The 12105-nt window shown below is 41.9% G+C and overlaps 1 protein-coding gene across 1 annotated transcript; it reads right to left on the bottom strand.

The window, feature by feature from the left end:
- Positions 1–832: 832 nt before the first annotated feature.
- On the bottom strand, positions 833–11832 carry LOC110965725 (complement C1r-A subcomponent-like). The gene is made up of 13 exons (XM_051956276.1): positions 11666–11832; positions 11160–11376; positions 7700–7883; positions 7489–7629; positions 5780–5985; positions 4622–4769; positions 4061–4179; positions 3861–3939; positions 3635–3769; positions 3280–3354; positions 1725–1930; positions 1429–1643; positions 833–1278 (listed from the first exon to the last, which is right to left on the bottom strand). The coding sequence occupies exons 1-13, from the start codon at positions 11755–11757 to the stop codon at positions 906–908; spliced, it is 2190 nt and encodes a 729-aa protein (XP_051812236.1). The 5' UTR covers positions 11758–11832; the 3' UTR covers positions 833–905.
- Positions 11833–12105: the final 273 nt, after the last annotated feature.

Here is a 12105-nt window from a genome sequence, read left to right as displayed (position 1 = left end):
TTGTCCCTATTTCTGAAAGAAAGGCATTTTTTTTCCCAATGAAGCTAACATTAAATGAATGATAAATCCAGTCTATGTATTGTTAATGTGGTAAATGACTGTTCTAGCTGTAAACAGCTGATTTGTAATGGAATATCTCCATAGGGGTACAGAGGAACATTTCCAGCAACCATCACTCCTGTGTTCTAATGCTACATTGTGTTAGCTAATGGTGCTGAAAGGCTCATTGATGATTAAAAAACCCTTGTGCAGTTATGTTAGCATATGGATAAAAGTGGGAGTTTTCATGGAAAACATGGAATTGTCTGGATGACCTCAAACTTTGAAACAGTAGTGTCGGTCAACTTTAACTCATTTAGAGCAACTTTCACTCATTTTTGACCAAACGTTTGAACAGTAGTGCATAAAAACAATTTTCAGGTGAGTAGATGTCATCTAGGTGGTGAACTCAATGGGATTCACTGCTGAGTCCTCTTGTGGGCTGATCAGCAAAACACAGATGAAGGAGGGTGCCCATTTAATAACCCAGAGGATGACCTCACCCACTGGACCATCCCACAGAGTCTTAGGTGTCTCATGTATACAAGAAGGGAGATCAACACCTCGTCCTATAGAACGGACAGATCTGCCTTTAATAAATCTATAAAATGATGTTTCTCCATACAAAGCTTCATGTTTCAATGATTCCATTATAGAAAGTTCTAGGAGCAATTAGAGACTAAAGACTGAATGATAAACATGGATTTACAGATGAGACTTTAGTTCATGAGTGTATAAACTCTTTTATGACACCACATTTATGAATACTGCAAAGAAACGCTCAGAGACTGGATTTAAGGTTGGTTCTGATTTTATTTCAATTTAGTTTCAGGAACGTCTTCACGTTCTGTAGCGTTGAGCTCCAGTCAGTTGTTCTGGATGGTGTTGTTGATCCAGGACATGTAGTTGGAGACTCTGGTATAAACTCCATATGTTCCCGGTTTTCCACAGTCGACGCCCCAGCTGACGATTCCAGCAGCGTAGAACCGGCCGTTTTCTCTCAGGGTGAAGGCGCTTCCACTGTCACCTTGGCAGGAGTCCTTAGAACCTTCTGGGACTCCAGCACAGAACATGTTCTCTGTCAGGTTTGGTACGTTGGACCGGGTTCTCCTGAAGGAAGACAACGAGCTGCTGCATGTCTCCTGGTCCACCACCGGCAGCTGCACGTACTTCAGTCGGTTTGTTTGAATCCTCCGGTCTCTTCCGGTGTCCATTGTGACACCAAAACCTGACACCAGACTGAAAAAATAAAAGACAACGTCGTGATGAAAAAGAAAAAAAAGTCAGTCTGTTTTTTAGAAACTGGATAAGATATACAAGTTACCTCAGCAAGGAAACAAAATACAAAACTACAAGTGATTAAAAACAGATTTCACAGCTTCTCTTTACCCCATCACACCGGTGTCGTACGTGGCGCCGTCTGCTGGCAAACACAGCGGCATTACAGACGAGTCAAACGTGATTGGTTGATCCAGTTTCATCAGAGCAATGTCGTTGTTGTAGTTTAACCAGTCAGGGTTTTTGTAGTCTGGGTGAACGTAGAGAGAAGAAGCGTTGACAGGAGTGGCAATCAGCGTCTTAACGTCAGTGTGTCCCATGTAAATCTGAAAACCAGCAGCACAACAAGAAGTAAACTCTGACACAAAAACATGGAGGCAGATTTTCTCCTGCAGAAAGTTACTTACCCGCACATTTTCTGGAAGAACTGTTTCTCCATTTGGTACCAGCACATGAGCTGCAGTCAGGATCCAGCGGTCAGCGATCACCATACCTCCTCCTCGGCTTGAACCCACACTCAGCATCACCTGCCAGGGGATGGTTTTATCTGGAGCATTGCTGCCTCCAATGATCCGGTGGTAGCCAGAGATCAGCTTTGTCGGCTGCCCACACACTGCAGAGACAGAAGAAGTTTCAGCTTCATGTTCCAAGTAGAGGACGGAACATCAGACGTACACTAACAGTCAAAAGTTTGGACACGCCCACGCATTAAATGGCTTTTCTTTATTTTCATGACCATCTACATTCTAGATTCTCACTGAAGGCATCAAAGTTATGAATGAACACATATGGAATTGTGTAAAAAACTAAAAGTGTGAAATAAGTCAAAACATGTTTTATATTTTATATTCTTTGCTTTCATTCCTGCTTAGAACACTCTTGGCATTCTCTGGATGAGCTTCATTAGGCCGAACCTGAAATGGTTTTCACTTCACAGGCGTTCCTTGTCAAGGTTCATTTGTGGAATTTCTTGCCTTCTTAATGGGGTTGGGACCATCAGTTGTGTTGTGCAGAAGTCAGGTTGGCACACAGTTGATAGCCCTATCTGACAACTGTTAGAATCCATATTTTGGCAAGAACCAATCAGCTACGTAAAGAGAAATGACAGCACACCACTACTTTAAGAACTACGACCAAACTGGCTCACATGAGGACCGCCCCAGGAAAAGAAGACCAAGAGTCTCCTCTGCTGCTGAGGAGAAGCTCATCTGAGTCTCCAGCCTCAGAAATGGGAAGTTAACAGCAGCTCAGGTTAGAGCCCAGATAAATGCCACCCAGAGTTCGAGTAGCAGACACATCTCTACATCAACTGTTCAGAGGAGACTGAACCAATTAGGACTTTATGGTCAAACAGCTGCTAAGAAACCACTACTAAGGAACAGCAACAAGCAGAAGAGATTAGTTTGGGCCAAAAAACACCAGGAATGGACATTAGACCAGTGGAGATCTGTGCTTTGGTCTGATGAGTCCAAATTTAAGATCTTTGGTTCCACCCTCTGTCTTTGTTTCACATAGAGAAGGTGAATGGATGGTCTCTACATGCATGGTTCCACCGTGAAGCATGGAGGAGGAGGTGTGATGGTGTGGAGGTGCTTTGCTGGCGCGGCGCGGTGCGGCGGGGCGGCGGCTGAGGTGCGGTAGTGGCAGCTTGTGACACAGACGGCCCGAAAATTCGGATCCTTTTTCATTTTTAGAAAGTACTGGCCAACATTTCGGATACCAAATTAATATCCGGATACCGCCGTAGCGAACGAATATTTGGATATTCGGGATATTCGGGTACAGCCCTACTTATTTTCCACTTTTTTATTTACTACATAATTCCATCATGCGTTCATTCATAGTTTTGATGCTTTCAGTGAGAATCTATAATGTAAATTGTCATGAAAATACAGAAAAACCCTTAAATGAGACGATGTGTCCAAACTTTTGACTGGTAGTGTAGATCTCTGGTAGTACTACCTGGTAAACATGTTGGACTGCTGATCACGTCATGGGTGGATCTCCACTGTCTGTCTGCATCACACCTGAAAGTAACTGAGGAGGAAAAAGACAAAAAAACTTCAGCTCAACATCAGGATAAGTTTATCTCCACAGTGACGTAGACCTTAGCATGTATTAGCATACGGTGACATTTCCTGGTTTTCTTTGGTGTCTTTCATTCTGTGTAGTATTGAACATCCTCTAATACATACAAAACAACAGGATTTACAAAGACTCAATAGGAATTCTGCAGTATTTTAAAATTCTAACACGGATCGATGATGATGCGACAAACTAACACCAGAACCAGAAACACCACATGTAAATATCTCACCGTTTACGCCTCCCAGAGGAGAGTAAAAAGGTTCATTACAGTGGTACTGAACAACAGAACGGTACTGATTCTGGAAACCCGACAGGATGGTCACCGCTCCGTTCCGCAGAGGCTCAGGTTCTCCACAGTCAATTACTGCAGAACAAGAGAACATAATGTTTCTTCATCCAGACACTGAAAAGAGACTGAACTTTTTGGAACTGCTTTCAGCTCAGAGGAAACTCACTGTGACACTCAGGCAGAGGAAGATGCCACCGTCCAGAACTTCCACACATCGTGAAGAAACTCTTGATCTCCTCACCGTCCTGTCAGAAGAACCGGACCGTGAATAGAACGTCAGAATGGTTTAATATTAAATACTCGGATAAGAAGCACAGGCCTGTTTGAGTTTAGCTCTTAGTAGGAATAAAAGCAGATTGTTCTGACCATCATCAGCTTGTAGCCCTGATCACAGCGAACATGAAGATAGTCTCTGTAGAAATACTCCGTAAGGACAGGAGTGAACCGACCATTAGCTACACGGCCAGGAACCGGACACTGGACCCCTGGAACACGGAAAACACGGTTCTAATGTAACGTTTAACTGTTCTACCGTCATGTTTAACTGTTCCATCATCAAGTTTAACTGTTTTATCATCATGTATAACTGTTCTAACATCATATTTAACTGTGCTAATGTCACATTTAACTTCTCTAATTCCATGTTTAATTGTTTAGCTGTTCTAACATCACGTTCAACTGTTCTATCATCATGTTCAACTGTTCTAACATCACATTTAACCGTTCTACCTGCATGTTTAACTGTTCTAGCATCATATTGAACTGTTCTAGAGTCACATTTAACTGTTCTATTATCATGTTTAACTGTTCTAACTACATATTTAACTGTTCTGTTATCGTGTTTAACTGCATGTTTAACCGTTCTAACTTTGGTTCTAACAGTGGACCAGGATGCTTCAGCAGACCTGTTCCAGTTCTGTTCCTTACTTTGGGTTCTGTAGTCCAGACTCCAGCCTCGGCTCTGTCCTTTATCGTCAGTGTGGTATTCGAGCCTCACGGTGCTGGAGTTGGTTTCCATCAGTCCGGGACTCGACCCACCACAGAGCTTTATGGGCTCTCTGTCTGGGATGGTCATCTTCAGAACAAAGTGGAACACCTTCAGTTTATTCTCCTTTACTTGAATAATGTCACCAGTTTGTCCCACAGCCTTCAGGCATCATAACACCTCTGACAGTAACTCCTGATTTGACCTATTGGCTGAGACACTCCAGTGACTAACCTGTAAAATAAACCCAATCATCCTGGGTCACCAGGACCCAGCATCCCATCTATATGCTTATTAATAGTTCTATATTTTTTTATAACTTTTTACACCGACAATTTGGCCATTTTTACCAATAATTTTTGCACCTTATTTCTTCAATCTGCATGATTTGCACTGTAATTAACCACGCCCGACGGGTACGTCGGCGGGGTTATTGCATTCGGTGCGGTATCTGGCTGGGTAAGTATGTATGTATGTATGTATGTATGTATGTGACTATGTCCGGTCCGATATCTCTGCAACCGCTGAAGTCAGGATAATCAAACTTGGCACTGGAGATCAGTCTAAGGTCCCCTGCTCAGTTGTAGAGTTACAGGTCAGCAGATGAAGTAGGGAGGGAGATACGTCCGATGATCAAAATTGATACATATTGCATTAGTTGTATAGGGAGGACAGGGTTTTCGCCAGCAGAGAGCATGGTTCTGCCCTCTACTGAGGGCTCATCTAGTTGCATGTTCTTTTGCATATCAGTGCCCTTATTTTTCTTAAATGTAACATATCTGAGCTACTGGATACCTTGACTTTATCCAAGGGGATGGATAAAGAATCTATCTATCTATCTATCTATCTATCTATCTATCTATCTATCTATCTATCTATCTATCTATCTATCTATCTATCTATCTATCTATCATCCTTTTATATTAAGACTGTCAGATGCACAGCTCTAAAAGAGTTTCACCGAAACTACATCACCAGTTGAAAGGGAGAAATGCTAAAATCCAGAGTAAAGTACCAAATCAGAAAGCAAAATGAGGTGAATTTGAAAAGTTCTTCATCTACAGCTCAGATCCAGTTTTTCCACTGTGATGGAAGTTTACCAGCAGCCAGTGATGGAGGCAGAATAAACCGTCCTCGGTGCTGACGCTCTCAATGTGGAAGTTATCGCTGAAGTTCAGAGACACAGTGAAGCCGGGTTCTACAGAGATAATGTACTGACAGGACACAGCGTGAGGCGGGATCATCGGGTAACCTGGACTGGACAGGTGACCCTCCGGTTCATCAAATATACCTCCGCCACAGGACACTGGGGAGGAAAAGAACCAGAAGAGAAGATTTACCCTTGCACTATAGTTCAACATTTTGGGGTCATTCAGATAATTCCATGTTTTCAATGAAAACTCCCACTTTTATCCATGTGCTAACATAACTGCACAAGGGTTTTCTAATCATCAACTAGATGAGCCATCAGTAGAGGGCAGAACCACGCCCTCTGCTGGCGAAAACCCTGTCCTCCCTATACAACTGATGCAATATGTATCAATTTTGATCATCGTACGTATCTCCCTTCCTACTTGATTTGCTGACCTGTAACTCCACAACTGAGCAGGGGACCTTAGACTGATCTTCAGTGCCAAGTTTGATTATCCTGACTTCAGCGGTTGCAGAGATATCGGACCGGATATAGCCACATACATACATACATACATACATACATACTTACCCAGCCAGATACCGCACCGAATGCAATAACCCCACCGACGTACCCGTCGGGCATGGTTAATGAGCCTTTCAACACCATTAGCTAACACATTGTAGCATTAGAAGTTAAAGTTGCTCAAAATAAGTTAAAGTTGCTCTAAATAAGTTAAAGTTGCTCTAAATGAGTTGAAGTTTCTCTAAATGAGTTAAAGTTGCTCTAAATAAGTTAATGTTGCTCTAAAATGAGTTAAAGTTGCTCTATATTAGTTAGAGTTGCTCTATATTAAAAATCCTCTGTATTAATTAACCACGCCTGACGGGTACGTCAGCGGGGTTACTGCATTTGCTTCGGTATCTGGCTGGGTAAGTATGTATGTGTGTATGTGTGTATATGTCCGTTCAGATATCTCTGCAAGTGCTGAAGTCAGGATAATCAAACTTGGCACTGAAGATCAGTCTAAGGTCCCCTGCTCAGTTGTGGAGTTAGAGGTCAGCAGATCAAGGTCAAGGTCACAGGGGTCACTTAGCACATTTCCTGCATATTGCATCATTTGTATAGGAAGGGATATACGTAGGATGATCAAAATTGATCCAGAGTATCATGCATGGGCGTGGTTCTGCCATCTACTGAGGGCTCGTCTAGTTAAAGTTGCTCTATATTGAAGTTCCTCTGGACTAGTCAAAGTTGCTCTATATTCGTTAAAATTGCTCTGTATTACTTAAAGTTGCTTAAATATGAGTTAAAGTTGCCATACATTAATTAAAGTTGCTCTATTTTAGTTAAAGTTGCTCTTAATGAATTAAGTTGACCTACACTATTGTTCAAAAGTTTGGGGTTAAGATGGCAATTAGGCTAACCCTAATTCCAGCTAGAATACTCATGTACCACATTAACAATGTCTACACTGGATTTATCATTCATTTAATGTGATCTTCATTGGGAAAAAATGCTTTTTATTTATACATAAGGACATTTCTAAGTGACCCTAAACTATAGAACAATAGTGTAAATCCAGATATTTTCAGTTTTGGCCTGTTTTTTTACAGTTAACATGTAAACTGTGACTTTTTTCTGATTTTACGGGCTTAATAAACAGTTTATACTCACACACACAGGTGCGCTGGTCCGATCGCAGATCGTAACCATGGTGACAGGCACACAGGTAAGAACCCAGAGTGTTGAGGCAGATCTGGGAGCAGAGCGGACCCGACCCGTCCAGAGGTTCTGGTGCTGAACATTCATCTACATCTGATGAGAGTTTGGCTGTTAGTGGGAGAAGGAGGAGACCAGAACATGGAGGAGGAGCAGGAGGAGCTACCTATGGCCTCGTACTGGGCCGAGAAGCCCAGGTTCTGGTGCCGCTCTGGGTTGTTGTCATCAGTTTGGAAGATGAGCGTGAGAGTGTTGCCGGGAGACAGGATGGGATGGTTGCCGGGGTGATGTCCGTCAGCAGAGTTCTCAGTGCCACAGAACTTCCCCAGCAGCTTTTCCTTGTACAGAACCTGAGGATCAAATAATGTTCATTATCAGGAGGAAATGTTTCTGGAAAAACCTCAAAGAGAAGGAAAACCAGCAACACAGCAGGTAGTCCTGACGAGGCAGAACCTCAAACTAAAATCAAAGACCCTTAACTTCTTTGTGTATGCTTTGTAATGTGCTTCTATTTTGACCCATTGTCCTCTGTTTCACTGTTATGTCATTTTTTTACTCTGCCTGGGGACTGTGGATGTTAATCCACAAATGTTGCTGGGAATTGTTGATACAATCCAGATAATATGCATCTATTGTCTAAATAGACGTTCATTGATGTGCACTGTCCCTATCAAGTAAAGAAAAGAATAAAGAAAAATTGGCATTAGTTTCAGTCTGAGTATGAAAAGTCTCTGTCTGACTCCAGTTTCAGGTTCTTATTTAGACACTAGAACAAACACTTGAAATAAACTGATCAAGTGTTCTAACATGTAGAACAACAAATTTAACTAAAACATGTATAAATACATACCGCTGGAGAGAATGTTGTGATGCTTTAAGTTAGCATAATTCCTGTGTAGTCTTTAGTGTAGCAGAATGTACGCTACCGATCAAAAGTTTGGGGTCACTTAGAAATGTTATTTTTGAAAAAAAAGCAGTTTATTCGATGAAGGTGACATTTAATGAATTAGAAATAAAATCTAGACATTGTTAATGCAGAAAATGACTAGTTTTCATGGAAACCCTAACCCTAAACACTTACCCCAACCCTCACCTCACTCCACAACCCTTACCCAAATCCTTACCCAATCTTCTAACCAGAACCAGAACCCTAACCCTAATAAAGCTAATCTTACTAACCCTAACCCAAGTCGTCGGACGAAGCAGGGGGTCTGTTCAAGATAAATTCCCAATCATAGTCCGAACATCTATCCCTAACCAGAACCAGTAGCCCTAAACCTAAACTTATCCCTAAAGCTAACCCTATCCCTAATAAGGTATTGGGAACAACAACTGAACTATACTTACCAAAAAAGAAAGGAAGTCATGAAACTCAAACCCTCTGGAGGACCCAACAATATGACAGACATACCAAAAGGAGGAGCTAGAGAGTATCAACAGGAGCGGTGGCCAGTGCACTACCTTCAACTCTCTATTCAAACTGCCTCATTCAGGGAGGGGGAGTCATCCAGATAATCTTTCACAAACCTAACCTAACCCTAACTTGCCTGGGTGATCCAAAACTATTGAACGGTAGTGTCAATGTAGATATTGGGAAACAAGATGTGGAGTAAAAGTTCAGGATTGTACACAGAACTGTAGTAGTTTTTACTCTGCTGGGCAGCTGCTGATTACAGGGTTTGTTTGACCTACGGATCAATAGTCTGGATGATTGGAAGGAGTTCAGAAAAGCAACCCTCCCCACTGTTCCTCAGTATCTACATATAATGTGCTGTTTAGTTTTGTTTTGTTTTTTTTTTACCAAAGATTAGACTGTAACTGTAGAGTAATTAAAATATAGATTACTAAGAATTTGTCTTTAGCTCGTCTTGACAGGAAAAGCTGATTTCTGCCACCATAAAAGAAAGATCAAGTATGAAGCTAAAACTTCGAATCACTGGTTGTACAAAGAAGAAACGAGAAATAAACTCGTAATGTCTTCAGAGCAGATTCAGTTCAAAGCTCCTTGTGTATTCATTCAAACCAGGAGACTCTGTGACCTTCTCATGAACTCTCCATAATGAGCAGCATGTCTGAGCAGAAGGCTGAAGCCGGAGGTGAAGATCTCCGGAGCAGTCGAATCCTCAGACCTGCAGTCGTATGTTGATCACCACCTGGCAGCGCCGCTCAGGTGAGAAAACCTGATGGAACTCTTTAAGATTCCATCTGTGCTCAGAGGAAGAACATGAAGGCTGAGCTGATTCTGGGATTTTAGTTACAGCAGCATCTTAAACACCTGCAGACCTTCAGACAGAGCTCTGCTGAAGGCCAGAAACATCATCATTAGGGTTTACTTCCAGTACATGTAGACTGTTGGCTGGTGGTCTTAACGAGATGATCACATAAAGCTTCTCAAAAATACTCCAGGGTTTGGTTGGTTTGTGCCTGAAGTTTACACCTCAGTCCGTGATCCTCAGAGCTTCAGTAGAACCTACTGGTCTCCTCTTTGTTTCTTTAAGATGATTCACCTTCGTCCAAGAAACTTGTTCAGTTCTAACTGGCTGATGAGCAGTTCCAGGTCAGTGAGAACTGAAGAAGGTTCTTGAACGAAGATGAAACATTTTTAAGAACCAAAAAGAAAAGTCCGGTTGCTTTCTACTGAAGCCCTGAGGACTGCCATGATCTGGAGGGTCACGGTTAGAAGGTTCTCTGGTTTGTCAAAGCTCCATCTCCATAAGAAGAACCTCTCTATGTAGGAGATGGTTCTTCACAGACTTTATACAGGTCTTTAAAATAGTGAAGGTTCTTGATTTTTATTGGAGTCATTTGGTGGCAGATTTTTCATTTTCATTACTGATTCATCAGCAGAATAGTTCCTCAATTAATCATTGATCAACGAACATCAGAGAACAATGATCTGACAATCTTGGAACATGTTCTGTCTGACCAAGAACCCAAAATCTTTAGAGTGTTCTAGAGGAAGGAATCCACATTCCCACATTTAAAGTTCAGATCATAAAATCTCTCCGGCTGTCAGATGCATTGAGTGTTGGATCCACAAGTTAACTTAGGTTTTAAGGTTCTACGTTCCCCTCACAGGAACTGATCTTATGTTTGTGTTACTTTGTAGATCACTGAAGCTCGGATTTTAATTCCTCACTGATCTTTAATTCAACTAATTAAAAGCAATGTTAATAAAGAAATGTTCATGAGCTGGTTCCACATAATTATTAGATTTGAATATTGAAAGAACTTTTTATTTTGAAAAAAATATTAAGAACGATTTAAAAGAGGTTCCTTACTATACCAGCTCAATTATCTGAAAACAGAGTAAAGGTCCTTGAATTTATGGAGCCTAAAGGAACCCGTTTGGTGGTTCTCTGAGGTAGCTCTGGGGGTTCTTTAAAGAACTGTTTGCAGAAGCAGTTCCTTTAAGAACTTGTTTTAGCTGAAGTTCATTTGGAGCACCATCTATGATGCCTGAAGGAACCATTATGTGATGGTTGTCTGAGTTATTTGTGAATCTAAAAATGGTTCTCCTGTGGTGTCAGTGAAGAACCGCTGAAAGTGAAGAACACACAGCTGCAGCGGTGCAGTGTGTTCTGGTGGGTTCTGTGTTGGGTTCTGTGTGGAGGTTGGGTTCTGACTGTGAGTGAGTCGTAGTAGCAGCCTGCAGTCGCCTCGATGTCCAGGTGGGTGAAGGTGAGTCGGATCTGGAACCCTTCAGGAACCCTCAGCTCCCACTGCTGCTGCAGGTTGGGGGGGTACGGCTGGGGGTACCGGGGCGACTGGACCTCCCCGAACATGGGAGGGTCCGGGTCAGGCAGCGGGCCGCATTCACACAGCAACACAGAACACAGGAACCTGCAGAGTTCCATCTGTTTATCAGGCTGAGGTCAGCTCAGGTCCAAAGACCAAACAGAACAAACACAAACACACAACTATGGAAGCAACAAAATCAGAGTTTATATGAGACTGACGGAACATTCAGAATGTAAAACACTGATCATCGGAACACATCATCAGAACCAGAACTCTGCTGCAGAACAAACTGTTCAGTAACAGCAGCTTCATGCTGAGAAACAAAAGTCAAACTGGGATTAAAACAGTTACAGGTAATAAAGTTTAAAGCAAACTTCTGAGGAGAACTTACCAGATGATCCAGAACATCTTCAGAACCAAGTTTTCCATGAGTGAGCTGCTCGGCTGCAGTCGGATCAAATGTCTGACATTCAGGTGAAACATTAATATCAAAGTGTTTAGCAACGTTCTACGTTAATGCCAGGAAGCCGCTGTTTGTTTTGGCAAAACAAGAAGAAAACCGACTCTAAAGTGCAGAAAAATAAAACCTTTAAAGAGACTGAATGAGGAAGATGTTTAGAATGAAACACCTTAAATGACTCATGAAGTCATCATTAGAATAAATATTAATTATGATGTTTGGTTATTAGCATTTAGAAAATGTGAAGAACTGTTTTTGAACGGCTTCAGTTTGATTTGTACCAGCCACAGTTCTACCAGCAGGGGGAGACATTCACTGATTCTAACACCTGGGAACCAACATGATGAGACTAAAACATACCAGTTTAAAGA

Source organism: Acanthochromis polyacanthus, chromosome 12 (assembly GCF_021347895.1).
Source record: "Acanthochromis polyacanthus isolate Apoly-LR-REF ecotype Palm Island chromosome 12, KAUST_Apoly_ChrSc, whole genome shotgun sequence".
Lineage (NCBI taxonomy): Eukaryota > Metazoa > Chordata > Actinopteri > Pomacentridae > Acanthochromis > Acanthochromis polyacanthus.
This window is presented reverse-complemented; position numbering and strand designations above follow the sequence as displayed.